Source organism: Mus musculus, chromosome 4 (genome assembly GCF_000001635.26).
Source record: "Mus musculus strain C57BL/6J chromosome 4, GRCm38.p6 C57BL/6J".
NCBI classification, from domain to species: domain Eukaryota; kingdom Metazoa; phylum Chordata; class Mammalia; order Rodentia; family Muridae; genus Mus; species Mus musculus.
In genome coordinates this window covers 152,293,315-152,320,933 of record NC_000070.6, presented here as the reverse complement: position 1 = coordinate 152,320,933, position 27,619 = coordinate 152,293,315, and the positions used below count along the sequence as shown (strand labels likewise).

General features: G+C 52.9%; 2 protein-coding genes across 15 annotated transcripts; one reads left to right on the top strand and one right to left on the bottom strand.

Annotated features, from left to right (window-relative positions):
• The first annotated feature begins 1,857 nt into the window (after positions 1–1,857).
• On the top strand, positions 1,858–13,916 carry Rnf207 (ring finger protein 207). 8 transcript variants are annotated; one of them, XR_003954979.1, is made up of 17 exons: positions 1,858–2,666; positions 3,141–3,273; positions 4,871–5,015; positions 5,102–5,183; positions 5,256–5,331; positions 5,417–5,542; positions 5,846–5,892; positions 6,826–6,898; positions 6,987–7,055; positions 7,502–7,570; positions 7,650–7,874; positions 8,358–8,544; positions 8,678–8,863; positions 9,111–9,162; positions 9,433–9,550; positions 12,031–12,096; positions 13,318–13,916. XR_003954979.1 is itself a non-coding variant. In XM_006539010.4 (17 exons), exons 1-17 carry the CDS (start codon positions 2,476–2,478, stop codon positions 13,339–13,341), a joined length of 1,737 nt encoding a protein of 578 aa, XP_006539073.1. In that variant the 5' UTR covers positions 1,865–2,475; the 3' UTR covers positions 13,342–13,916. The 8 variants fall into 8 exon arrangements, 7 of the variants coding, with proteins under 7 accessions (XP_006539073.1, XP_011248597.1, NP_001028661.2 ...); XM_006539010.4 differs by having other exon boundaries at positions 1,865–2,666; positions 7,650–7,747; positions 13,323–13,916; NM_001033489.2 differs by having other exon boundaries at positions 2,309–2,666; positions 7,650–7,747; positions 13,318–13,911.
• On the bottom strand, positions 13,808–23,720 carry Icmt (isoprenylcysteine carboxyl methyltransferase). Of its 7 annotated transcripts, none has more exons than NR_037908.1 (6): positions 23,366–23,720; positions 22,161–22,249; positions 21,689–21,797; positions 21,094–21,263; positions 20,180–20,397; positions 13,808–17,912 (listed from the first exon to the last, which is right to left on the bottom strand). NR_037908.1 is itself a non-coding variant. In NM_133788.2 (5 exons), the coding sequence occupies exons 1-5, from the start codon at positions 23,558–23,560 to the stop codon at positions 17,730–17,732; spliced, it is 855 nt and encodes a 284-aa protein (NP_598549.1). In that variant the 5' UTR covers positions 23,561–23,720; the 3' UTR covers positions 13,808–17,729. The 7 variants fall into 7 exon arrangements, 1 of the variants encoding a protein (NP_598549.1); NR_161303.1 differs by having other exon boundaries at positions 13,812–17,912; positions 22,161–22,245; NR_161306.1 differs by having other exon boundaries at positions 13,812–17,912; positions 23,020–23,439.
• Between the last annotated feature and the right edge of the window lie 3,899 nt (positions 23,721–27,619).

Genomic DNA, 27,619 nt, shown 5'->3' with positions numbered 1-27,619 from the left:
CCAGTTCCAGGGGATCTGACCCCCCTCTTCTGGCATCCACCAGCACTGCATGCATGTGGTGCCCAGCCATGAATGTAGGCAAAACACTCATCTACATAAAATAAAACATAGTGCTGGAGAGATGGCTCAGTGGTTAAGAGCACTGACTGCTCTTCCAGAGGTCCTGAGTTCAATTCCCAGCAACCACATGGTGGCTCACAACCATCTGTAATGGGATCCTATGCCCTCTTATGGTATGTCTGAACACAACTACAGTGTACTCATATACATAAAGCAAATAAATATTTAAAAAACAAAAAACAGGGACTGGAGACATGGCTCAGGGGTTAAGAGCACTGACAACTCTTCCCAGACATCCTGAGTTCAATTCCCAGCAACCACATGGTGGCTCACAAACATCTATAATGGGATCCTATGCCCTCTTCTGGTGTGTCTGAAGACAACTGCAATGTACTCATATACATAAAATAAATCTTTAAACAAAACATATAAAGGTATCTTTTTGAACATAGGGAACTGTTGGGGACCACTCCTAAACAAAGCATACACCCACAGTTTGTTCTCCCTCCCTCCCTTGTTCCCTCTCTCCTTCTTTGTACCAGGTTTCATACCTTTTTATTTATTTATTTATTTATTTATTTTTTTTTTTGAGACAGGGTTTCTCTGTATAGTCCTGGCTGTCCTGGAACTCACTCTGTAGACCAGGCTGGCCTCGAACTCAGAAATCCGCCTGCCTCTGCCTCCCAAGTGCTGGGATTAAAGGCGTGCACCACCACCGCCCGGCTCCTTTTTTTTTTTAAACTAAGATTAGTATCAGGATCAAAATAACCAAGTGCAGTTTAAGGAAAGTACCCTGGCTTCTAAGCATTAACTCTTTAATTGCTATTGTAACACTGAATTATCCCTCAGAGCAAAAATCACAGAGCAGAGCTGGGAAGGCCCTTAAAACAACAGGTGGGGCTAGCAGGGTGGCTCAGCAGGTAACAACACTTGCTGCCAGGCCTGATGACCTGAGTTCCACCCGAGACAGAGAACAGACTTCTGCAAGTTGCCCTGGGATCTCCACAAACCCACTCACACACACACACTGTAAATAACATAATAGAATCTTTTCAGGAGAGAGAACTGGTAATCCCACATAGAATTTACTACCTTCTGGCAAACTCCGGCTCGTGTTTGAAAACCCAGCCGCTGCAGAGCCATCTCCTAGTTTTTTTCTAACAAGTGAATTAAGACTTCGGTGGGGCGGGGTGGGGGTGGGGGGCGTCAAGCCCTGGATTTGATTTATGGAAAATGAGCTGCTTTAGGAGTTTAGGAAAACATGACTATAGAAAGCTGACCCTGGGGCTGGTGAGATGGCTCAGTGGGTAAGAGCACCCGACTGCTCTTCCGAAGGTCCAGAGTTCAAATCCCAGCAACCACATGGTGGCTCACAACCATCCGTAACAAGATCTGACTCCCTCTTCTGGTGTGTCTGAAGACAGCTACAGTGTACTTACATATAATAAATAATAAATTAAAAAAAAAGAAAGCTGACCCTGTCTCGAAAAATAAAATAAAATAAAATAAAAACAAGAAAGCTGAAAGCTAGGAAGGGAGGGCACCCCGGGTAGAGGCCCGCAGATGAACAGGGCAGATCAGAGGAATCCTTCGGTCCCAGCCTCCTACTCAAACACACACCTCTGTGAACACCGACTTTTCACAGGTGTTAATCCATACACGTCTCACCCCATCACCTGGAGACCAGCTTGAAGAGGTCGGTAACTAGACTGAACACCACACCCGGTTTAGCCAGGCCTAGGACACCAAAGCGCACCCTCATCGCAGCCCTAGAGATTTTGGACCGTCTGCTGCTCTCTGGGGCCCCCAGCCGGCCATGGAGGAAATGGAGCTGTGAAGACCCACAGTTCCGTCTCAGGTCCTTAGCTAGAAGAGTTCCAGCTTAGCCAGGGAGGCATTGTCCCACTGGCTGAAGATCCGACCGGGGATCCTCGCTCTTTGAACTGCAGTCTCACGCGAGGTTCAGTGTAGTCTGGGACCCTCACCATGCACCGTGTTTTTCGATGCTTCCGGGCGCCGGTGGAGCAGCGAGACTATGAATCAGCACCAGTTTGGTCCTGGACCTGGCTTTGCAGAGCAGCAACACTTTGAGGAAGGATCGCCATCCTCACTCCTGGTCACCCAGAGGACGTCGTAGGGCGGAGAATTGCAAGGGAGAGGAGGTGGGAGAAGTGACGAAGGGGAGAAAGCACTGCCCAGTCTGGCAACCTGACCTTCTAGGGCTGGCTAACCACTCCCCCGCAGAGCCAGAGCAGAGGGACTCCCATTGTTGTCCCTGCTGGGCCTCTAGGGGCTTCGCATTCTAGCATCCCAAAGCCATTGGCTAAGCCTTATCCAGGAGAGCCAGGTAAGAGGGACGTAACAGGGTTCCAGGAATCTCAGCCTTTGTCCTGTTTGTCTTGTTCTTCCATATAAATGTCTGGAGCAATTTTTGCGCCTCTGGAGGGCCTAAGTGCCCTGGATGCTGCGAGTGGCCATCCACTTGTGTGTCCGCTGTGCCACGGACAGTACGAGCGCCCGTGCCTGCTGGACTGTTTCCACGACTTCTGCACTGGCTGCTTGCGTGGCCGGGCCACCGATGGCCGCCTGTCCTGTCCACTGTGCCAGTAAGTGCCCCAAACTCAGAGAGGGTGAAGTTAGCCCTGGTCCTGGGGTGGGCCTAGGTCTAGACCGTGAGGTTCTGAGCCTAGGCAGAAGAGATGGGAACAGTCTGTTATCATAAACAGAATTATCATTACCCTAAGCCCCCTAGAGCTTAGTCAGGCTAATAGAAGCAGTTAGGTGACCCTTATCACAAGCTTCCCAGAGTCAGGGGGCTAGGGTAGGGCTGGAGGAGAGGTGAGGGTGCTCAGAATGTCCCAGTAAGGTAAGAGGTCCACAGGGTAGCCATTCCCATTATAATATGACAGGCTTACACAGTCACTGGGCAGGGTAGGGCCCTCAGGACAAGCTGACTGCTGTGTTTATATCAGACCCCACTACTCTGATACTGCTATTTTTAGCTCCTGCCTGGAATGTGAAGGGTAGTGGGGAGAGATTCCTACAAGGGTGTCCAGATCTTGGCTGCAGCCTTTCTGCAGGCACCAGACCCTAGTGAAGGGTCCCAGTGGCCTCCCGCCAGTGGACCGGCTGCTGCAGTTCCTGGTGGATAGCTCTGGGGATGGCTCGGAGGCCGTGCGCTGTGCCAACTGTGACCTGGAGTGCAGCCAGCAGGTGAGGGAGCAGAAGACGGTGGGTGCCAGATTTCACGGTCCCTAACACTTATAGCATGCCCAGATGTGCCCTAAAAATGCACAACACTGATCCATCAGTGAAGTTTCCAGTCACTCTCTGGGATCCCTTGGACTCTAGCCATGCCCCCATCATTCACACTGGTGGGGAGAGCAAGATCGAGGGGAAAAAAATGACTTGAGCCAACATCTAGATAGGAGCAGGAGTCGAGGCCGTTCAACTTAGGAAGAGCTAACTTTAGATGGCCGAGGAGCCATCTGAGTGGAGAGATGGGGTCATGCTACCACCATGCACCTTGCTGTCAGACACTGAGGGTGGTACCCTCTATTCACAGCTGGTCCCTGTGTAGAGATGGGGTACTCTGGAGCTGGGGAGCCTGACAGGGCCCAGGGCTTGCGATTTGACCTAGTTTGCCAAGCTGGGAAAGGAAGATGACCAAGTGGGCCTGCCTGTGGCTCCAATGCTCAGTGCCTGGGCAGGGGTACAACACCGTGTCCATTACTGAGAGTACCAAAGGGGCCTGCTGTTTGTGCACTGTCCTCAAAAAGGCTTTACACTACAGTGTCTACCTCCCATCTCTGGGAACTGTCTTTCCTTTCCTTTCATTTTAATTTTTATTTTTTTAAGATTTATGTATCTATTTTATGTATATGAGTACATTGTAGATGGTTGTGAGTCTTCATGTGGTTGTTGGGAATTGAATTTAGGACTTCTGCTCTCTCCAGTCAGCCTGCTTGCTCAGTCCCTGCTCGCCCCAGCCCAAAGATTTTTTTATTTTTAAACATAAATACACTGTAGCCGTTTTTTAGACATACCAGAAGAGGGCGTCACATTTCATTACAGGCGGTTGTGAGCCACCATGTGATTGCTAGGATTTGAACTCGGGACCTTTGAAAGAGCAGTCAGTACTCTTACCTGCTGAGCCATCTCACCAGCCCCCCTTTTATTTTTTATTTTTTAATTTGGGGGGTGGAGTGGGAACTGCCTCTCTAAGCCTCCTGCCCTTCCTACACCCACTTGCCTCGTTCCCGTGCCCTCAGTTTTTGTTTGTTTGTTTGTTTATATTTTACTTACTATTTTTGTATGTATGTCTGTGCACCAAGCATGTGTTTCAGTGTCCTCAGAAGTCAAAAGAGGACCTGGGATCCTCTGGGATGGGTTACAGACGGTTGTGAGTCCTCTGGAAGAGCAGCCGGTGCTCTTAGCTGCTGAGCCATCGGCCTAGCCCCAGCACCCTCATCTTAATCTGGGTATATCAGAGTCCAGTAAAGAGGATCATGGAGGTGGCACAGCAGGTGGGGACACTTGCTGCCTTCAAGACTTCCGTTTGACTCCCAGAACCCAGTCGAATGGTGTGGCACTTGGGCACTCACCCACATACACATGTGAATCGATAAATGTAATTTTTTAAATGATAGAGTACGCTACTGGGGACTGGAGGAAGGAGCTGGGTTTAGTCGGATCCTTGCCTGGGCTGGGAGCGATGCATTCAACGACACGGTGGCTGTGGTCCTAGTACTGGGTTCAGTTGAGTTTTAGCCCGAAGAGAGTGCGGTCTGAGCTTGCTCTCGGTCCCCAGGACGCAGAGACCACATACTTCTGCAATACCTGCGGGCAGCCCCTGTGCGCGCGCTGCCGCGAAGAGACGCACCGTGCGCGCATGTTCGCGCGCCATGACATTGTAGCCCTGGGCCAGCGCAGCCGCGACGTGATCCAGAAGTGTAGTGAGTGAGGCATACCTTGATCAGGGTTGGGGACGAGACAGTCCTGTCGCCGGGCTCTCACCACTGCGCCCCACCCCCACCCCCAGCGCTGCATTCGGAGCCGTACATCATGTTTTCCACCGACAAGAAGTCGCTGCTGTGCATCCGCTGCTTTCGGGACATGCAGGGGTGGGTAGAGGGAGCAGGCAGGGAATGGGTGGGGAGTGGATAGAACGGATATTATTAGCTGCTTCCCGGCAGGGAGAGCCGGGCCCACTGTGTGGACCTGGAGTCAGCTTATGTGCAAGGTTGCGAGCGGCTGGAGCAGGCGGTGCTGGTGAGAACTGGGGAACCAAGGAGCTGATGATGGGGTGGGAGTTGTGAGAACCCGGGGAGTGGAGTTGAGATCCTGCTGTTCCCAGGCAGTGAAAGCCCTGCAGACAGCCACGAAAGAGGCCATCGCGCTGCTACAGTCCATGGTGGAGGAGGTGAGGCACAGTGCCGCGGAGGAGGAGGCAGCCATCCACGCACTCTTTGGCAGCATGCAGGTGAGGGGTGGGATCAGGAACTTCCCAGGTACCCTCATGGAGTTTACAGTGTAGCGTCAGGTGTTAAGTCAAACTGCCTTTTAGGCATTAATGACAGTTGCCTGGAGAGTTCCAGAGGCTATCCTAGTCTAATGTTAGAATTCTGCACCAGAGAGGTGACACTTAGTGGAAGCACCTAGGCTCTCAGGCAGTGCCGCACAGGAAGGAGGAAGGCCTTTGGCCCCATGCCTATGCCCCAAGGCATTAAGGTAGGGGATGGCCCAGCCAGTTCTGCAGGTCAGTGGTGGGCTCTCTCTCTCCCAGGACAGAATGGCAGAGAGGAAAGCGCTGCTGCTGCAGACTGTGCAGAGGTGAGTAGAAAACTCCCTGCCTCCCACCCTTGACCTCTAGCGCTGAGCCTGAACCTTGGCGGCGACTCCACATCGGGGGGGAGAGGAGCTGGGTGTGTGTGTGTGAGATGCACAGGTGGCTACCACCCAAAGTGGGCTGCATGTTCCCAGTGAAGGAAGGAAGAAGAAACAGGGGAGACACCTCACGGCTGGAAGCCCACTATAATTGTAGCTCTTGGAAGGTAGAGGTGGGCAGACCAGGAGTTCAAAGCCAGCTTCTGCTACACAGCTAGTTCAAAACCAGCCTGGGCCACAGGAGACATTTTTTTCAACAATCAAAACAAAGCAAAAACCCGAGCTAAAAAAATGGCTCAGGTTTGAGGCCAGCCTGGTCTACAGAGTGAGTTCCAGGACAGCCAGGGCTACACAGAGAAACCCTGTCTCAAAAAACAAACAAACAAACAAACAAACCAATAAACAAACAAATAAAATTAAAATTAAAAAAGAAAATGGTTCAGTCAGTAAAAGCCACAGAAACGCAAGGATCCAAAGCCACACCTCCCATACATAGAGTAAAACAATGAGGTGGCCATAGCTATGCTCCCACACCCAGGGAGGCAGAGGCAAGATGACCCCTGAGGCTCACTGACCAGACAGCCTAGCCAATGGGTAATCTTCGAGTTCAGTGAAATGTTGTCTCAAAGAGCAAGTTTGGAGGTTATCAATGAAGACAACTGATGTTGACCTCTGGTCTCCATATGTATACATGATATATATGAGCATATGCATCCTGCCACACAGGCACACAATGTAACACACACACACACACACACACACACACACACACACACACACACACAAGTGAAGAAACAGGACTGTAGATTCCAAGATCCTCCAGGTGGGGCAGGCTTCCCCTCCTTGGAGACCATGGAGCCTAGCCTGCCCCTCCCCCAGCCAATATGAAGAGAAGGACAAAGCCTTCAAGGAACAGCTGACCCACCTGGCCTCCTTGCTGCCCACTCTACAGGTAAGGTTGAGGGAGTGTAGGGCTGGAAACAGCCCACAGCCCAGACACTGAGCATGCCCTCTGCCCCACCCCCCCACCCCCTCCACAGGTTCACCTGGTCATCTGCTCTTCCTTCCTCAGCTTGGCCAGCAAAGCTGAGTTTCTGGATTTGGGTTATGTGAGTGTCTCCAACTCCTGCAGGCCACCCCCCACACACACACACCCGCCCCTTTCCTCACTGTAGAGTCTGCCCTGCATAGAGGCTGCGTGTCTCATTTCGCCCGCAGGCTAACTTGGGATCTCTGGGCTTCTCTTCCCTTTCACTATGAGCCTTTTTCAGACCAGGTGAATCCCTTTTAAAAGGGCAGTGAGCATAATAAGCCTCATAAGCCTCTGTTTCGCCAAACTGCAGCGTCTGTCTGCGGGCGCTCCACCTCCCCTCCTACAGATGTGGGCGTGCCTGGTTCTGGACAGTCCTAGAGGAGGGTTGGCACTTCTAAGGGAGACGAGGTCAAACGTCCGCTAGACTAGCTCCAGTGCCTTCAAGTCCTCCACTTCTCTCTCCCACCCTGGCTGCCACCTCCTTGCCACACCCCCTCGTTCTGAGCTCTTTCCCTGTGACAGGAGCTGATGGAGAGACTTCAAGGCATCGTCACGCGGCCGCATCGCCTAAGACCGGCTCAGAGCAGCAAGGTGCGCAGGCGCCCGGTCGGGGATTGGGACGGGAGACACCGGGTTAGAAGAGCCGCTCATGACTCAATCCCCGGTCCAGATCGCCAGCGACCACCGCGCAGAATTCGCGCGCTGCCTGGAGCCACTGCTGCTGCTGGGGCCCCGCCGGGAGGTGTCCACCGTGGGAGGCGCCAACACGTGAGACAACCAGGAGGGCGAGCGGAATCACTGAGAAAGGCTCCCGCACCACTCTGCTCTGCACTTGGGGTCTGGGCCAGGCGACAGTCTGAAAGCGAGGGACGCTGGGGCAGGAAACCCCGGGCAGGCGAGCAGCTTGGTCATGAACGGCTGAGAGACTGGGTGCTCCTTAACTCCCGCACAGCCTTCTCAAGCAGGCTAGGCAGGACACTTTCCGGGGTGGGGGTGCAGAGTCACTGTGAATCAGAGTTCCCGGCACAATTGAAAGCCAGACCTCGGAGAGGTTTAAAGTTGTGAAGCCAGCATGTGCAGGGCCGGGCCCTCCAGCCCAGAGCCAAGAGAGCAAGTGAGACCAGTTGTTAGTTCGGATCCTGTGTGTCATGGGAGTGAGTGCACCTCGGTATACCCAGATGCAAACGGAGGGCAGGTGGCTTTTAGAAACCACCAAATCGTCTAGTTGCTCTTTTTTTGGCCTTGCCAGGTGCCCTTGAGAGCTTCCAGGAGTTCCATCCTGCAGGTTGGGTGTAGGGGCCAGTGGCTCCTTGAGCAGCCAAGGGAGTCAGATGAGAAGACCAACCCTCCCCCTTATGTACACTGGCTTTCTCCGCAGGTTGTCAGGGGGCTCAAGTCCCATGGTGCTGAAGACACCCAGCTGTCCCTCTCCGGTGGGAAAGATGTCAGGGTCACCTGTCCAGAAACCCTCGCCACACCGTTTCATTAGCACAAAGGTGCTCCTGGCCGAAGGCGAGGACACACCCTTCACAGAGCACTGCCGCCATTACGAGGATTCCTATCGGGTGAGGGGGCTGGGCAAAGGCAGGGTTGTGAGGCCCCACCCCTTCTTCGTTAAGATCTAGTTGTCTGGCTGGAAGTCACTCCTCCACCGGAGGACCCAGCAGTATCCACGCCCCCTCCCATCTCTGGCCACAGGGTCTGCAGGTGGAGGTGCAGAACCTGAAGGACCAGGTCCAGGAACTGCACCGAGACCTCACGAAGCACCACTCCCTCATCAAGGCGGAGATCATGGGGGATATCCTGCGCAGGTCCCTGCTGCTGGACACGCAGATCGCTTCTGAGTATGCCTCCTTGGAAGGCAGGAGAGCCATCTTCCAGGAGGTAACCTCTCCTAGGAGCTCAATCTAGCCTTGGCTACAGAAGGCACAGGGCAGGAAGCGGGGAGAGTACCTGGTATGGTACCTTGCCAGACCCTCATGTTGGGAACTCTGTGGATGGAGGCTTTGTTTCTGAGAAATATGCCGACCGGCTTGGTGTGTCCTTGTGGCTGTGTGGCTCCCAAAGCAGAAACACCAGCCACGAAATGTCTCTTCCCAACCTCAACCAGCACTCCGCCCTTCTCTTTCAGATTTGGGAGGACTCCTACCAGCGAGTAGCTACCCAGCAGGAGATCTATGAAGGTCCCTGGCAGCGGTGCTCACTGTTAATCTGCATGGGCGCAGGGGAGGGGCCAGTCAGCCACTAACGGTTCACGCACACCCCCTTGTTCTTGCCCAGTGTTTTGGCCTTACACCTGCATCTGGGGTTGGGACCCAGCGAGTGGAATGTCCACACCACACGCTGCTCCTTCGGATCACAGATGTCACTTTTAAGTTAGCGTCTCTAAGTGGTACCAAGCTTGGGAGCAAGAATCAACACCCAGGGCCAACACTCTGGCCTTGACCTTACAGCCCAGCTCCGAGACCTTCTCCAGCTGAGGCAGGAGAATGCCTATCTCACCATTGTCACCAAGCAGATCACGCCCTACATACGCTCCATTGCCAGGGTGAAGGAGCGACTGGAGCCCAGGTGAGGATATATGGGAAAGATGCCAGTGGGGAAGCCAGCAGGCTAGGCTGGCAGGTTCTGGCAAACCAAGTATTAGAATCTGCAAAGGTCTGCCTAAGAAGTGGTGGTACATCCTATATAGGCTGAGGCAGGATTGCCTTGAGCCTGAGGCTAGCCTCACCCACACAGGCAGACTTCTCAAATGAGACAAGGAAAAACTCCTAAAAAGTGTTAACTGAGCAGACCTGGTGCAGGACCTGCCGTGTTAACGGGCTGGCTGAGCTCTTCTGATTCCTAACCAAGCACCGTGACCTTACTTTTCTCGGAAGCCCACAGACCTGTCTTGCTTGTGTCTTGAAATTTCCCAGGGTGAAGTGATTCCAGCCACTGTTTCCTCTCAGTCTGGAAGTCCACATCTTTTGCTTTGGGGTTTGGTGCCAACTTGGCTGGTTCTCCTTTGGATGGGACACTGGCCTTCCCTGTCATCTTTTTACCCTGTAGGTTTTATGTCCTTCCTGGACAGCTGCTTCTGTCTTCTTGCTCATTTTGGTTTTTCGTTCCCTTTTCTGCTGTTTCTGGTGCTTGTGCACCTTTAGTGCCAGAATCCAGCCAGGAGGCAGAGGCAAAGGGATCTCTATGAGTTTGAGGCCAACCTGGTCTATCGACATGGCAAATTGCAGGCCAGCCAGGATTAAATAGTGAGACCCTATCTCCAAAAAGTTTAATATTTTATGTGTATTCATAGGCACACACGTGTGCTAAAGAGCGTGTGTGGAAGAAAGGGAAAATGAGCAGGAGTCATTCCTGTGGGTTCTGGGATTCAAACAGGCCCTCCAGCATGGCAGCAGGACCCCTCTGACCTGCAAGTTCCCTTCCGTACACTGTTCCTAGTGACTGCCATTTACTGGGGAGACTCTTGCCACTTGAGGCTTGAGTAGAAAGCTTCGAGATTTCTTCTTCAGGAAGCTTGTGGCTAAGGCCTGCTTCCTCTGAATTAGTCTTTGTCCAGGTGCTTGTTTTCTATGTTGCAGGTGACCCTGGGTCATCTATGCAGCTCTAGGCCTGCAGGGTGCATCAGAGGGACACCTCCGATGGCTGCAGGGGGCCCATGGGTCATTTTGTTCTTGAAATGCCCTTTAGATTTTAGTCCTTTTCTAGTTTCCTTCCCTGGAGCTGGGTCTGTCTCTGACTCTCTGTCTGTCTGTCTCGGCAATCTCAGCCGTGCTTCCTTTATACATCTTTTCCCTGTGGGTAGCCATCTCCTGGCTCCTGGCTGCTCCCCTCCTCAGTCCACTGCTGGAAATGGTGGCTCATCCCAGGCATTCCTTATCTTCCACTCTTCCTAGGTGACCCCACTCATGCCCTGCTCCCCTCCTCTCCCCTCCCCTCCCGTGTGCACATGCACGCTCACACTATGGACTGAACCTGACACTGGATGATCCAAGCATGTACACCATAGTGAGCTGTCCCACTAAAGTGACATAGACACCCCTCGTGCACCCTAGCATTCCTGTGCCCCAGACTCACTTCCAGTTACATCGTTCTTGGTGTCTCTGTGAGGGTGTCCAAGGCTCTTTAGCTCAGTAGTGGCCAATAGAAGTCTGGGCATCGCCCCCACCACATCCAGCTCCTTATGATGGCCAATGGTATCGCATGTGGTCAAAGCCTGGGGCCGGCCTGATTCCAGGTCTCACCTGTGCCTTTTCCTTTCTGTACTTTGGTTGGCTTGTTTTACCAGACAAGATTTCATGTGTAGCCTCCACTGTCCTGGAACTCACTCTATAAACCGGACTGGCCTCTAACTCGGAGAGCCACCTGCCTCTGCCTCCCAAGTGTTAGGATGGAAGGTGTGAGCCACGACACCTAGCTGCTTGCTCCCATTCTAACCCACACTGAGGCCCAGGCTGAACTCTCCATTCCAGCCCGTTCACTGTCCCTCGCTGTGACCTGAGTCAACCCTCCTGTGCTCTTCAAGCTGCCCCACAGTCACAATTAAAGTCTACAATTTCCATCTCAACAGGGTACGGCAGGTCTCCAGGCCCCTCTGCCCACCGCTATCAGGCCACAGTGGCCTTTCAGCTCCCCCCCCACACACACACACGTACACACAGAGCATCTGCACTAGCTTCCACATCTGGACCTCTCCCCGAAAGGTCTGTGTTCCAGGCTGTCACGTAGGGCCTGATTCCCCACATTGCCAGCTAAGGCAGGCTGGCGCGTCCTCATTCCACATCACCTGGCCCACTGTTTCCTTGGTCCTGAGGTGTCTTCCCTGACCACCAGATAGATTGTGGGACCCAGGCCTGACCAGGGCTTGCCTGCTGCTGCAGCTGGTGGCTCCAACAAACCTCTGAGCCTTGGTAAATCTTTGCAGACCAAGAGAGAGGCGTTAGTGTGCCCTGGACAGTCTTCTGCCTCACGGCCTGGGTGCAGTGTGAGGAAGAGGCCACCAGCTGGGGCTTCGCCGCTCTTACGCAGCCTGTATGGTTTCTCTTACCCAGGTTCCAGGTACCTGTGGATGAGCACGCGGAGCACGGGCAGAACATGTATGACGAGACCCCAGGCAGGTAAGGCAGGTTCTTTCCAGCCTGCGCTGGAGTAAGTGATCTGGCGAGAGGCAGACTTTGGGACAAACAAGGTTTGCGTGCTGAAAGCCAGCATAGCTCCTGGAAACCATCAGACACGCAGGATCACCTGCAGTGCCAGCTGGCTGCTCCCAGAACACTGTGTGAGAACTAGGAAGGACCTCGAGCAGCTGGAGCCATTCCCTGTGAATGTACAGGAGAGAGAAAAGACCTAGGTTGTAAAACAGAAACGTGCTGGGGAGATGGCTCAGGAATAAACACTTGACCCTCAACGACATTAAAAATTGCTGAGTGTGTAGACAGTGGCAGCGCACACCTTTAGTCCCAGAACTCAGGAGGCAGCGGCAGGAGAATCTTTGTGAGCTTGAGGCCAGGAAACGTTAAATAAATAAATAAATAAATAGGAAAAAATATATATATACCGCCAGAGGCAGAGGCAGGAGAATCTTTGTGAGCTTGAGGCCAGGAAACGTTAAAATAAATAAATAAATAAATAGGAAAAAAATATATATATATACCGCCAGAAAAGCCAGGGCCACACAGTGGGGCCTTGCCTCAAAACAAACAAAACCAAAAAGCTATCATTTCAGCACTGGAGACTGGAGGAACCCTGGGGCTTGCTGGCCACCATCACAGCCTGCCTACCTGGTGAGAGACTGTCTTGCCCTGGCCCTCAGTGTGGCTGGGGCCTGAGGAGCAATACCTGTATGTAACATGTAACACATGAGCACACACATATACACCCGCATGCTTAACCGCTGCACTAGAGAGATGGAGACTGCAAGGGCTTAAAGCTAGCCTGGGCTACTTGGAGAAGTAGGCCAGTTGGGGCTATACTGCAATATGAGAACTCCAGACCAAAACAGTAAAGCAGAAACAGACAAGCGTTAAGCCCTTGTACTCAGGGCTGTCTGAAACTGTGGAAGGCAGAGGGTCTCCCTCTCCCGCTTCTGCACAGGACCGATGTGCTGGAGGGCAGCCCCAGGCCGTAGGCCCCACCAGACTGAGCTGCTGAAATGCTTAGCTGCCCTGGTGTTTGAGCTGCCAGCAGCCATGACCTGGGGTGACTCACTGCAGGCGGCAAGGATCTCAAGGGGCAGGCATGTTACCGCCTCCGTGGGTGCCCATTATGAAAGCTGGGTGCAGTGAAGTGATGGGGGAGGGCAGGCGGGGTCACTCGGCTCATGTCAAACTGTTCTTCAGGACAGATCCAGGATGCACCACTGAGAAGAGAGACAAGGCCTCTGAGCCCAATGGAAGCAGCTGGTCCCTGAGCAGCCTCCCCGAAGGGCCTTCACTAAAGAACCAAGACCACCTCAGACCCAAGTTGGAAGCCGGAGATGAGGGGTGGAGAGCTGGCTCAGGGTCTAAAGGGGCTTGCTACCAAGCCTGACAACCTGGAGTGACATGGCAGAAGGAAAGAACGAACTCAGATGTAGAACTATACCCGATAATCGCATCTAGAGGGTTCCTCACCACCAGCATCAAATCATCTGCATTTTGCCTATCCGGCTCTCTTCTGAGCACAGCGGTTCTCAACCTTCCTAATTCTGTGACCCTCTAATACAGTTCCCCTGGTGTGGGGACCCCCAACCATGAAATTACTTCATTACTACTTCATAGCTGTAATGTTGCTACTGCTATGAATAATAATGTAAACACCCGACATGCAGGACACCTGATACAGGACTCCTCATAGTGAAACCAAGTACAGTTTTATTTAAGAATTAGAAAGAATATTCAGTATCTGTGAAAGAAAATCCAATTTAATATATTTAAATAAACATTTCTGTATGTAAAAAGAAGAGTACAGTGATCACTCCATAGTCCTCCTTGCAGTGGGTCAGACAGGCTGCCTCCTCTCAGGACAGTGAGGGACAAGCTTCACAGCCACGCAGCTGCCTGCCCTGCCCATCGGGAGGCTGAGGGCTCTACCTTGCCGCAGCAGATACCTAAGGCAGGGGAGAATGCAGAGGAGGCAACCCAGGAGCTTTGGCTGAGCCCTCAGGCTGAGTGGCCCCAAGTTAGCAACTAAGTGGGAAGAATTGGTAAGGCGACAGACACCCTAGGTCCAAGCAGCAGCTCCCACCAAGGACACCGCTGTTAAGCTTTCTGCCCTGCCACACCGGCTTGTAGCAGCCACAGGGCCTCCTGAATGCTCCCTGCCCCATGACTGCCAAGTCGCCTATTTTCTGTAAGGTACCGGCTCTCCACACAGAAACCTCCACTCCGAAGCCTGCAAGCAGACAAACCAATCTCCTGACAACTCCTCCATCTGTGGAAACCCTAGGACATGGCTGCCCTTATAATACCTGAAAGCCTCGGCAAGCCAATTCTGCTGCCCCCGGTTACGGCTACATCCATAGAGGTAAAATAATCTCCAGTCCACGGCAGCAGAGAACAGCCACCTGCCAGATCCTGCCGGGATGATGCTCATAGTCCCTGGTGAAATGCTGACTGCCATCCTGGGAATGTCAGAAGGGTGGCCTGATCTTCCTCCACCCACATCCCTGGAACGTAGCCTCCCGTCTCCTAGGATGCAATCCAGCATCTCACCAAGAGTCCCAAGGCCTGGGCTCCCTCTCTCTGGCCTCTGGCAGGTGGAGGGTAACATCCAATGCCAACATTTTGCCTTACTGCCCGCAATGCCAAGGGCTGCCATTAGCCACTCCCCATCCATCAAAAAGACAACTTCACGGCCCTCAAGGGGACTAGGAGGCTGGAGCCAGCTCAGTTTAGATGCACTGATAAAGAGCTGGGGATGATGCCACAAATCCATTTCCTCCCGTTTGCAGCCTAGCGAGTGGGACTGGCTATGGGAAGTGTGGACTGTCTCCACTCATATCACCATACTTATTCCTGGGCAGTTTGGTGTGGACAACAGCCATGGCTGCCACGGAGCCTGCAAGCCTCAGGTCCCGAAGGCTGGCGGCTTCCGAGCCAACTAACTGGCCTCACACTGTAACTGGCAAACCCGTAAGCCTCTTTGGTATATAGAACAACAACAACAACAACAAAATTAAGCCATAAAATCTAAAAATAAATTACTTGCGAGCTGGCAGAATGTTTTTTTGGACACATGTTAGCACACACTGCTTTCTAACACACAGAAACCCGGTTCTCATCCTAAGATTTCATTATGCCACCCAGCTCATCTTCCCATAACACCCCTGTGAGGGAGGCCATCCTGACCCTGATGGGAGGCCCAAGCACAGGAGGGCGTGGTAATTAGCAGTGCTCTGGCCACATCCCCACCTTCACCCTTGGTCAGCACCACTGCAGTTTGGAAGTGATCGTGGAGTCCTGGCTGCAGAGGCGATGGGCCGGGTGGCCCGGGGAACACTTCCAGCTGGACTGGCCTGAGGCTCTCCTGGAGCCTTCCCTGGCTTACTACAAACCAGGGCACACGTCTTTGAGGCTTCTGGAATCTCACAGTTTTGGTGGAGGAACTGGTACTGGGGTCACCTCCCTGCTGATAGAATGCCTGTCTATTATGTCAAGAATAAGCTAGAATTCATTTACCCAGCCCCCGAGGTTCTGTCAACTCTGGCTGCATTACAACACAGAACCAGCCACTTGCCTGTTCTCTCCAGCCTGACAAGGTCCTACAGTATCTCAATATTGAGCACTCACTCATATTAACCTTCATATTAACCTTCACCATCCTCTTGGCCAGAGCCACACCCTCCATCCCGGCTTCCTTCCCAGGGACCTCTGAGTACTGGTGGGACAGACCTGCAGACCCGGCAGCTGAATATGCCCAGCAGCAGCAGCAGTTTGCTGTGTGTGGCACAGAACAGCAGTCCTGCTTCAGCCAGCCAACTGTGAGTGGCCAAAGTCAGCACCCCCCATCGGGGCACAACTGTCACATTGTTCCTGAAGACGCCAATGCTGCCACTGCCAACACGAAGCCCTAAGTCAGAACTCATGAGCACTTATGTTCTGCTGAATTCCAGCTTGGCATTAATTACCAAGCCCGCTTTGGTACCCTGCTGGAGACCTGGCCTATGTACAGCAAGCTGCCAGTGTGCTTAGCAACACCATGGCCACTGTTGGGGCCTGGGCTTGTCTGACCTGATGTACCAAGTGTGCTGCTGTGCAGCGGTGCTCTTGTGAAGGAAGGAGGTCTTCTGAGGAAGATGGAGCTGTACTCAAGGGTGACCACATGTCTGAAGGCCAGGAACACTAAACTTGCAACCCAGCAGGGTCTGCTCAGTGGAACAGGGGAGAAGGAAAAGGGTTTTCTCAAGTCTGAGAGGACCTGGCTGCGGCACAGAGCACTATGTAGGCTGATCTGGATTCTGCTGGAGCTGGCAGGGAAGGCGCGGTACACGATCCTCAGCCTCGCAGCACAGCACGCCTTTATAAGCGCTGGGTGTGAGCTGAGACACTCAGGATTCTCCACCCATGACTCTGTGCTCATGAATGGCAGACTAAGACTTCTACATCTCAGAGTAGGAGCTCTGAGGACAGCAAACCACACCAAATCTGCAAGGGCCTCACAGCAGGACCAGGCTCTTGCCCAGTCCAGGATTAATCAAGAGCTACACCTCTCAAAGCTTTTGTGCGCAACACAGAGAGAGCCAAAGGTTCTTCCAGACCAGCAGAACAAAGATGCTAAGGAAACTCAGCGAGGCCCCTCTGCTGTGGACTGCTGAGGGTTAATGTGCCTCGGGCCGCAGATGTATGGGCTGTGCTAGAACCTTCTGGAAGACATCTGCTGCAGCAGGAGGGTGGCTTACTTTGAAAAAACACAGGAAACTAAGTTGACAGACTCATTGCAACACAGAAACAAAAAACACAAGCTATGATAAATAAGAACAATCCCAAACACACGGAGGGCAGCATTTCTCAGAATGAGCACGGACATTACTTCCTAGGGGTACAGCTGAGCCAAGGCCAGGACCTGAGAAGAACCCAGGGCCCCCATCCTCAGCCCAGGTTCAATGGCTACTCAAAAGCTGCAGAGCACCCTGAGGGTCTGTGCTACCTGTTGCCACGTAAAAGCTGGACTTAGAAACTCCCAGGCATGGAGGCTCAGAGTCCCTTGGAATCTACACTGCTATTTTTATAAAATTGGTGTGTAAATGTGATTAAATGTATGAGGAGCCGAGGGCAGAAGTCTTCAGAGCTAATGCAGATGCTCATGCACTTATGGGCGGACGAAGGTTAAAGCTGGGTTGTGCTGTGGGTTAAATGAAAGCATTTCCAATGCTGATATTCAGCACGGCAACTCTGACCACACCTCCAGTGGGTTGAGTGCTGCAAAGGGCAGTGTCCACCTCTCCCGAGCATCCTGGTCACCGTGCAAACACACTCTGGCCTGAGGGGGCATAGGACTGTGGCTTGGGTCATCACCCTGCCACAGTGGAAGAGTGTGGACGAGCCACCTTGACACACTCCTTGCTCCACCTGACTTCAGTGCAGGAGACGGCTGCCGTGGCTCCTTTGGACCCAAGGTCTTCTCAACATTAGGTCCTGGGTGACGTTCTGAGGAGTAATTAGTTACATATAAAACAATTAAGAAAACTCACTCTGCAGTGCCCAACTTGAAACAGTTTTGTCCTAGGCTGCGCAGGGCCAGAGGTTCCCCGGTCCCACGGGGCCTCACCCCGTCATAGCTCCACCTTGACCCCCTTTATGAAAGGCAGGCCTGTGGGCACCCTCTTTTTATAATCCAAGTACTCTTCCCCAAAAAAGTGAATCAGTGAGATCTCCTCCTCTTCTGTGCGATCTCGGAAGAAGCGCCACACCGTCAGGGCATAGACCACGCCACAGATGGGATTACACAGCATCACCTGGCAGAGGAATCACAGGGTACCCACAGTCAGAGCAGCCCGCCGCACAGGCCTTCTCCCCACACGACTCCTTCTAGAGCACTGTGTGGCTGGCAGCCACGCTCATGGCTGCACCCCTTTGTACCTGTCTATGATTCCCTTCAGTAAGCGAGACCTCAGTTACAGTGAAGGACCATGGGTTTCAATCACGTAACACATACCCCTCCTGATGGAGGAGCTCATGCTGGTGTCTCCATCCGCCCTAATGTCCACCCACTGAGCATACTTGCCAGCCTTGGCCCCTTGCCTCCTCCCCTCAGGGCCACATAAGCCAAAGGACACTCTAGTATCTGAGCTGCCAAAACATCTCTTCACAGAGACCACTCTGCTCAGACAGTAACAGTGTCCACAAGTCAGAGAGGCTGTGTCTAGCTGCCTTTATACATGGCTTCTTCTTTACACACACACACACACACACACACACACACACACACACACCCTTGCTTAACCTGGTCCTCCAGCCAAACAGTCCCTCAAGGCTGAAAGCATCTCCAGCTCCTAGAAGCTTCCTTTGTTGCTGTGGAAACCACTAACCCAGCCCTACTCACTGCAGGCATCAGGACCTGTCCGGCGATACCAGACCCGCCCCCAACTCCTTGCCTCGTCCCTGCACTGTTCACTGAGAACTTGCTGTGTTCCTAGCACCGTGCTAAGGCGCTAGCCCTCCACCCAACTGACTCGGCAGCAGTATTCCCACAGCAGTGCCCTGGCTTATAGGGTAGACAAGGGACGCCTCAGTGGCCAGGCCCCGCCCATCTGTCAGCACAAAGTCTGTGCCCTCACACCAGGGCAGCCTTGGTGGTAAGTTTCTTAATCATCACGGACAACCTTTTACTGAGCTGGAGATCAGCCAGTGTCTCACCAGCACCATTCCAGTTAAGAGGATAAATCCGTGTTTTGTTAAAGGGTAAATACTGTTGCAGGTAAGACTTATCTTCCACACATGCGTGCAAGCACCTAGCCCCTCACACACGCAGGCAAGCACAAGTACCAGGGCACAATGTAGAAAATACCCATTATCTAAAAAGGTATGAAAAATCTTTCCTCTCTAAAGCACTTAGGCACATACAAGCACTTAAGGCAGATTACATTCATCGCCTCCCCTCGGTGTGTCCCCAGGGCAAGAGTAACATCATGACACTCCTGACATGTCTCCATCTCGGAAACACAAAGCTTTGAAAGAAATGCCAGTCACTTGCCCTTCCCACCCCATTATGGGGTCACCAGCATCCCCATGGCCCATGTACCACTGATGGGATGGACGTCTGGGCCCCAGGTGATCTTCCCAGGCTCCTGTTCCACTCTCTGGCTGAGCTGTTCTAGGACTAAGTATAGAATCCAGAGACAGCTGTCAAAAACAAGGGTTTGGTCTGCATCCCGAGCCAGCAACCCCCCACCGACCGCTCTCATTAACCTGGCAGGACCTTGGCCTCATTTAGACCTATTTTTTGATGCAAACCCACTGAGCCACCAGAGGGTGGCTGAGGACACTCCCTCCCCAAAGCCTACCTTTCCACGCCCAAGGTGTTCCAGACCCAAGTCAGAGCGCCAGAAAGGGACCCAATGCAGGGCAGGACTGTACCACTGCCACCAGAGGTCCCATGCCCAGAAGAAGGCAGCCTGAGAAGATGCCATCCAGGAAGGCAGTATGTCCATCTCTTCCCAGTGCTGGCCACTGTCTGCTTTTACCCCACCCACCCCAGCCCCCAGCATCCCAGCTCCCTTGCTCCTTATCTAAAGCTTCCTCCAGGTGGCCCACCTCTGTGCTCCTGGAAGCTGCAAGATAGACAGACCACTTGCCTGTCTGCGAGGTCTCCTTTTAAAGGATAAACTGTCCTCAAGTTTAAAACAAATAAAGCAATTAATTCAAAACAACGTCCTGATTTTTGTAAAACATGGCAAAACTAGATTTGATCTCCAGCTTTTAGAGTCACCGCCTGTAACCCGCCAGGGAGGAAGTCACATGAGAAAAGCAGCCTGTGCGCACACTAACACACTTGAGTGCACACACTAACACACTTGAGTGCACACTTAGAAACGGTGGCTTTATAGTGTGCTAATTACACTTCAACTTAGGAAATGTAAAGAAGTCAAGTGGCCTAGACAGGAGGGCTACAAGTTCAAACTTAGCTTAGGCCACATAGCAAGACCCTGTGTCAAGATACCAAAACGAAAGAAACTTAGAAAACTAAATTCCCAGGAGAGCAGCATCAACTCTGGTACTATACCTGGGTTCCGATACTCCAGTAAAACCAGCCCACATAGGAGGGGTGCCGGCACCAAGCATACACCCCACTTGTCACCAGAGTGTGGGTGTCTGACTTTTCACTCTGCACCACATGGTTGAAGTTGGAGCCAGCCGTAAACATGGCAGCTTTCCTCAGGCATTCTCCGAAGACCACCATCAGGAGCCCGGTGGCACTCAGCCAGGTAATCTGCTTCAGTTCTGCAGAAACAGACACGAGGGACAAAGAGAGAGTGGGGACACTGGGGTGGCGATTCCCCCTTCACTGTTTGAAACCAACCTATCACCTACAGAGAGGAACATCAGAAACCATCCCAGGGGCAACCGGCACCTGTCACACATTAAACTTGATAAGAAAACCCCCAACCCCAGGGCCACCGGTTTCCCAGCACCAACACATGAGCTGTAAGCAGCTCGCCCTGCCTGGGCGGACTGGCTCTGTTCTTCTCTGAGGAATAAGGGTTGCTGAGAGAAGCAGAGACGGTCCTGGGTCCCAAAGTCAGCCCTAGGACCCACATCTGGCTTTTTGGGAAGTTTAAGTGTGCTCCGAATTCAGAGGATTTTTATAATAAAACCTTGGGAAATGTTCATGTTACGAAAAGTGTTCAGGCCCTAGACATCATCTAGACCAATGGCAAAGTCAAGATCACAACCCTCCAGGTGGGGCTCCGTCTTAGGTAGCGCCCTGCGTTATGCAAGGCTTAGAGCAAAAGGTCCATGTCCTGGATTCGAAATCCAGAGGCAGAATTCTCCAGCGAGTGGAGCCTGCCCTGTATAAACAGCTTAGGGAGAGGAGAGGGCTGGGGAGAAGAGCTCAGGGGAGATTAGGCCTGGGAGGCGGCTCAATGTCATCTTCCCGGCCTCTCTCCCACACCTAGGAAAGTAGGGCACACCAACCTGGCCAGAAGATGTTCTCGAGCGTGAACTCTATCCAAGAAGACAGGGCAGCTACCGTGTACTCCAGGCTGTGATTCAGGAGGAAGGAGTCCAGGGACAGACTTTTGGGGTTATTGACAGCTGTCACTAAGTACTCAGAATAGTGGAACAGAGACAGCGAGCACACGTACCTATTTAAAAACAAAACAGAAGAGGTAAAGCAGGCAAGAGAACCAAGTTAGGCAAAAGCACAGATCTGGTCTGCTCAGCTGCCCCAGACTGGCATGTGGTGCTGCCGTCACCCACCTGGGTGACACCAGGCACACACACACACGCAGGTCACTCCCTTCCCTCTCCAGCAGGCACAAGTGTGGTTCCCTGGTGCTATCATGTTTCTGAATGTCACAGACAAAACTAAAAGATCTCCATAGGTGAAGGAGAAGCTATGGTCCCTTTACTCCTTTAATATGACAGTTTTCACATGTTAACATGAGAGGGGAGATATCAACAAAGTAGTGACGCATGTGGGAAACAAAATTCAACAGAACTAAAATAATTCCAGCAAAGAAGGATTAGATGGCTCAGCATACTGATAATAGGAGATAAAGCTTTTTACCTTGAAGCCACGGTTCATATCCAAGTCAGAGGCTAGAAGGCTCAAGGGACTGAACTCATAGTGTAGGGGAAAGTCCTACACTGGCTGTGGGGGGAGCACTAGCCGGGACCTAATAGAAACCGAGACGGAAAAGGCTTAGAAGACACCGGGAGACTGGCCCCTGCCCATCACCGCGGACCTGCACCCCTTCAGGGAACGGCTCATCACAGCAACTTCGGGTGATGGGCCCTCTGGAGAGGGCACAGGGAGACCCGTTTCCATCCACCACAGACATAATCCACTGACATGCACAGTCGTGTTCACAAGGTTTGAAGTGTGGGGATTCGGGGGAGGCAGGAGGCTGCTTCTTCAGAATCCTAACCAGCCTCCTGTTCTGAGCCCAGCCGGGGATGAGGAGAGGCCACTACTCGCCCACTGCTGCCAACCCTCACACCTCAACACCATCCACTACCGCTCCCAAAGTCTCTCTTACCAGCCAAAGTGATTCCAAGAGGACTGGCTGAAACTTAGCAGCACACCACAGCCAAACACAAAGCCAAGGAAACAAGCTCTGATGGCTATCTGAAACACACCCAAAAAGGCCTCAGTCACCAGATGTTCCTTTTGCAGAGCTGAAACCCAGGCTGCGGACTAACCTGGATTAGTAAGGCCCTCAGTGAGCAGGGTCCATTTGCTCAAGAGATAAAGAGGATGAACCACGGTGTTTGGTTCAAACTCTGCCCTTATCCGCCCGGCTCTGGCCTTGGACAAGTTGCTTAAATAAGAGTTTACCCATCTAAGCCATGAGAATAACATCAATGTTGTATTTTAGGGCAGCATAGAGGGTTCATCATACAAAGCGCCTAAGAATAACCAATTTTAACAGCCACGATAACTATTATTACTACTAGCAACTGCAGGGCTAACTATGGAAAAACTGTTTAAGCCCAGTTTATGGTTGATACTCCCAAGTCAACGACTCCAGCTCTCAAACTCTGTGCCCTGCGGGGAGTTTGACCAGCAGGTAAAATACCACACCTGACTGAATTAAAATTTCATGGGTTAGCTCACTTCCCACCTAATGCGCATCTGCCTAAGCTGTTGATAGGCAGGAAATGCACTTAACACTCACAGCTAGAAGTGGGTCCCTCCTGTGACCTCAACTTATGGTTGACATACAAGCCGGGGTAAGGGGGCATCTCGTAAACCGACCACCAATGGGCTAGGTAATATAGACTAGCTCCCATGCCTGTTCCCCGCCTGCCCGGTCCCTGTCCCCAGTCCAGCCCTGCCTGACGGATCCTGGTCCCCGCGTCCAGTCTTTTCGGTTCTAATGTACCTGGTGCACCTACCCTGCCCCATCCCTGACTGATCGGTCCCTGATTCCCGTCGACCCCGGCTCATCTGCCTCGTCTCCAGCTCCAGTGGACTCGGCTCGCCCTGCTCCGGCGCAGCCAGCTAGCTCTGTCCTGCCTGGTCCGCACCTACTCCGCCCACCCGGCCCGAAGCCCGCCTGGTCCTGGTCCACCCGTCCGTCCCTGTCCAGGTCTACCGGTCCACCCCGACCCTGATCCGGGTCTGGAGTCCCGGTCTACCGGTCCACCCTGTCCGTCCCGCCCTGTGCCTGGTCCGTGTCCGGGTCAACCGGTCCACCGGTCCCGCCCGCCCGGTCCCGGTCCCTCCGCACTCAGCCCGCACCTGGTAGCGCGGCGGCCGGTAGAGTAGCAGCAGCAGCGCGTTGAGTCCGGCCACGTAGAGCGCCAGCCCGGTGCGGCCCTGCAGGCCGGCGCGCGTGAGCAGCGGCAGAGCGAGCACCGAGGCGCCCAGGAGGAATGTAGCGAGGCTGAGGCGCGCCTCGGAGCCCGGCGGAACCCGCGCCGCGCAGCCCGCCATGGCGCAGGGCGGCGGAAGAGCCGGCGGCGGACTAGCGGGCCGAAGCGCCGACTGTAGCCGGGGAAACCCGAAGGCCGCGCCTGCGCACTCCACCGCCGACGCCGGCTCGGGAAGGGCAAGTGCCCGGAGCTGTGCGCTGCTGGCGAGGTCTCGCGAGACTGCCGCGGCGGTTGAGGGCTGGATTCGGAGCGAGCGGCTTGTCTCGCAGGCCCCGCCCCCAGACCCCGCCCCTCAGCTCGGGACAGCGTGACGTCGCAAGGGGCGGGCGACGCAGGAACCCGGAAGTGGCCTCGGCGCTCTGCAGAAGTTCGTCCCAAGTTTAGAGCCCAAGAGACAACTGGGCGTAACCGGCCGCTGGCTCGCACCGGGACACTGCGCAGGTGCGAGCGGGGTCCGTGGACCGGGAGACACGCTTCAGGGCTCGCATTCGTGACCTCCCAGAAATGGATCACCCTCTTCCTAAGTGGGGTGCGGTCCTCGCTTGACTTGGGGAGAAGGATTGAAATCATTTACCTTTGAGTTACCTTAGGTGGCGACATTCTGGACGATTTTCCTTGACCCGCATAGGTTGTCTGTGCGTTTTCCATGTTGCCTATAATGAAGATGGGCGTATTAAGACCGGAAGGTTTTCACCATTTTTATCATTTTAAATCTGTACATTTGTACATCTGTGTATTTGTACATCTGTATGAGGCACAACACAAGGTCGTTTGACCGGGTTGGAATCCTGTTGGTTTATAAAAAGGGACCAAGATATGTGAAAAGCACGGCATGGTGAGGTGTGGGAGGCGTGGATCAGCAGACCCTTCCCCTGAGGTACCAGCCACACGAAGGTTGTAGTGTAGAATAGAGTTTATTTAGGGCACGGAAAGGGGAGTTGAAAAGGGAGTAGAGAGAGAAGGAGAGAGAGAGAGAGAGAGAAGAAAAAGAAAAGAGGAGAAGGGAAGAAGGAGAAGAAGAAAAAGAAGGAGGAGGAAGAGGAGGAGGAGGAGGAGGAGGAGGAGGAGGAGGAGAAGGAGAAGGAGAAGAAGAAGAAGAAGAAGAAGAAGAAGAAGAAGAAGAAGAAGAAGAAGAAGAAGAAGAGGAGGAGGAGGAGAAGAGGGGGAGGAGAAGGAAGAGAAGAGAAAAGAGCCGGAAACACGTAGAGAGAGAGAGTGGTGAGAGAGAGAAAAGAGGGTCAGAGAGAGAGTCAGGATAAGAGAACTAGGAGGGGCGAAGAGCCCCTTTTCCTGTCTGTTTCCTGTTGCCAGATAACTGGGGCGGAGCCTAGAATGTAACAGCTCCAGCTCAGATCATCTGCCTCTGCCTCCTAGTTGTGGGAAATACTGCACACTGCCTTGTTTTGCTTTTGAGACAGTGTATCCTCTGTAGCCCAGGGCAGCCCCAAACTTTCTAGCTATCTGGAAAAGACCCTTGAACTTCCTTCTGCTCCTTCAGTCTCTCCCCTCCTGAAGGCTAGAATTTCAGGTGTGAGCCATCATCCCAGATCTTATCTCATGCTAGAGAAGTCGGCGTCATACGTTCTAACTGAAGGCTTTTTGTCTGATAGGCTAGATGTGGGATTGGTTTGGTTTGAGTCCAGGAGAGAGGCTCTGGGTCGGGAGGGCTACAGGGTAGGCAGGCTGCATGGAAGGCCCTAGGAACTGCCAGTACTTGCCAGCTGCTGGAAATGGGGCAGCCATTTCCGCTGAGGAGCCAGGAGCTGGTGCTAGATTTGAAAAGCAGGGCCAGGAAGAGCAAGCCTAACCAAAATGAGAGACAGGGTCTGGCGGGGCTGTAGTGAGCCTTGCATGTGTGTAGCTCAGCAGCAAGTCCTAGCCTGGCAGGAGCCCCAGTGAATGGGCATGTGGATGGAGACCTGGGCTGCTATCACAGGTTCCAACATTCTGCATTTCGTCTTGGTGACCTCAGGCAGGTGACTCCTAGGAACCTTGCCTTCCTGTAAACTGTGTTGGACTGACAGTTGTCTGTGTCCTACTTTGTCACAGTGGCCCAGCCTAGAGTCATCTGACAAGAGAATCCTGTGGGCACACTTGAGAGGGATCGTCTTGATTATAACTGATGTAGGCGGGCCCATTCCTTGGCAGGTGTTCCTGGGCTACATAAGGAAAGCTAAGAATGGGGGCTGGCGAGATGGCTCAGTGGTTAAGAGCGCCGACTACTCTCCCGAAGGTCCTGAGTTCAAATCCCAGCAACCACATGGTGGCTCACAACCACCCGTAATGAGGTCTGCCACCCTCTTCTGGTTGTCTGAAGTCAGCTGCAGTGTACTTACATATAGTAAATAAATAAATCTGAAAGAAAGAAAGAAAGAAAGAAAGAAAGAAAGAAAGAAAGAAAGAAAGAAAGAAAGCAAGCAAGCTAAGAACGGGCAAGTGAGCAGGCTATAGAGCAGCGTTCTCTGCGACTTCTGCTGAGTGCCAGACAAAGACCTGGAAGAATAGCACTGTGCTGAGATCCTGCTTGGGAGACATTTGTCAAAGTGAGGTGACAGCAACTAGAAACAGATGTAAGGGTTTCAAAACCCCAGCAACACACACCAAATAAGGTGTTCTAGCCTCCTTTCTGTTGCTACGCCTAAATGCGAACCAAAGGAACTTGAGGAGGAGAGGGTTCGTGGCCTTACAGCTGAGGTCATCGTCCATCCCCGAGTGTAGTCAAGGAAGGAACCATGAATAAGCGCTGTTTCCTGGCTGGCTCACCGGTTCATACTTAGCTAGCTTTCTCATCCGGTCGAGTATCCCCTGCCTGAGGAATGCAGTCCCCACAGACATGCACAATTTGACTTAGGCAAGTCCTCAATTAGGCTTCCTTCTCAGATAACTAGGCTGTGTTAATTTGACACTAAAGCCAAGCAAGACATAAAGGTGACATCTGTGGCACCATACTGGTAGGAGGGCCTGGCTGAGAGCAGGAGTCTGGGCTACTGTCCTGTTGTTCCTTGTGGCCTTCCCAGACTCAGGACACATCAGCCACTAGAGGGTGCTTCTTGCCCCTCACTACAAAACTCTCTCTGGCTGAAGCCCCTCCCCAGGCCTTTGCGGGGGCCCTGAGCTTTTGATCTCCACTCTTAGGCACCAAGCAAAGTGTAACTGACTAAGGGCAGGGGGTTAGGAGAGCTTGGGCAACTCCACCCTGTTTCCTGGTCATCTCCCCCAGGCCCCAGCCCTAACCTAGAGGCAGGAGAAAGGAAAAGACCAGCTCTGCCAGGTGGGGTGCGCTTCAGGGGATGGGACTTTTTAGGAATTGCTGGTCTGTCAGGTCCCAGAACTCATAGTGGCATGCTGGAGGAGAGGGCAAGCAGGCATATCTATACACATGTAGCCATGTGTATACCCAGGGAAAAATTCACACAGAAAATGCATATACCCAGTAAAACAGTTTCATCAAAAGAGTGTCTATAGGCAGAGAAGCAATCACACATCCAGAGTGCATATAACCAGAGATACAGTCCTATTGGAAAGCGTGTATGCTCAGAAACAGCCACACACAGCAAGCACACACAGACTCAGCTACATAGTCCCACACAAAGAACATACATACCTAAGGAAACAGTTATACACAGAGAGTGCATATGCCCCAAGGAACAGTCACACAGGGAGCATGCATGCATATCACCCAGGGATACAGTCACACAGAGAGGGATACACCCAGATGCTACGCAGGGAAACAAAGGCTTTTCCAATAGGAGAGGAGTGGAGTCTAATGGAATGGATTCACTGTGTACCCAGAGCGGGAAGGGAAGAAGCCCAGTGCCGGGATGCTCTGCTTGCCTTCTCTTGAAAGGAAGCATTTGAATGTGTTTTGTCCTGGGAGCTTCCAGGCAAGCACAAAAGGACCTCTTTCTCAAGCAGTAGGATCCCTCTGCAGCCCAAGCCTCCCCCATCCCTAAATGCCACCACCACAGGCCAGCACAGCCTTCCTGCCTGGGCCCAGGCAGAGGAGCTCTCCGTTTGAGTCCACGCATGCACACGTATGTAAGTAGCTACAGGAAGTTGCAGGTAATGTGTGGTTTGACAGGGAGCAGGGCAGGTCGCTTTTGATATTGGGGCATGTTGT

What these genes read in the sequence shown, in the direction of transcription:
- Rnf207 (NM_001033489.2), top strand. Translation starts at nt 2,476, where the DNA reads ATGTCTGGAGCAATTTTTGCGCCTCTGGAGGGCCTAAGTGCCCTGGAT. An exon ending in CCAGCAGGAGATCTATGAAG is followed by an intron (nt 9,163 to 9,432) that starts GTCCCTGGCAGC and finishes TTGACCTTACAG; the next exon opens with CCCAGCTCCGAGACCTTCTC. An exon ending in AAGGAGCGACTGGAGCCCAG is followed by an intron (nt 9,551 to 12,030) that starts GTGAGGATATAT and finishes TCTCTTACCCAG; the next exon opens with GTTCCAGGTACCTGTGGATG.
- Icmt (NM_133788.2), bottom strand. Translation starts at nt 23,560, where the DNA reads ATGGCGGGCTGCGCGGCGCGGGTTCCGCCGGGCTCCGAGGCGCGCCTC. An exon ending in CGAGAACATCTTCTGGCCAG is followed by an intron (nt 20,398 to 21,093) that starts GTTGGTGTGCCC and finishes CTGTTTCTGCAG; the next exon opens with AACTGAAGCAGATTACCTGG. An exon ending in ACTGGAGTATCGGAACCCAG is followed by an intron (nt 17,913 to 20,179) that starts GTATAGTACCAG and finishes TTCCTCTGCCAG; the next exon opens with GTGATGCTGTGTAATCCCAT.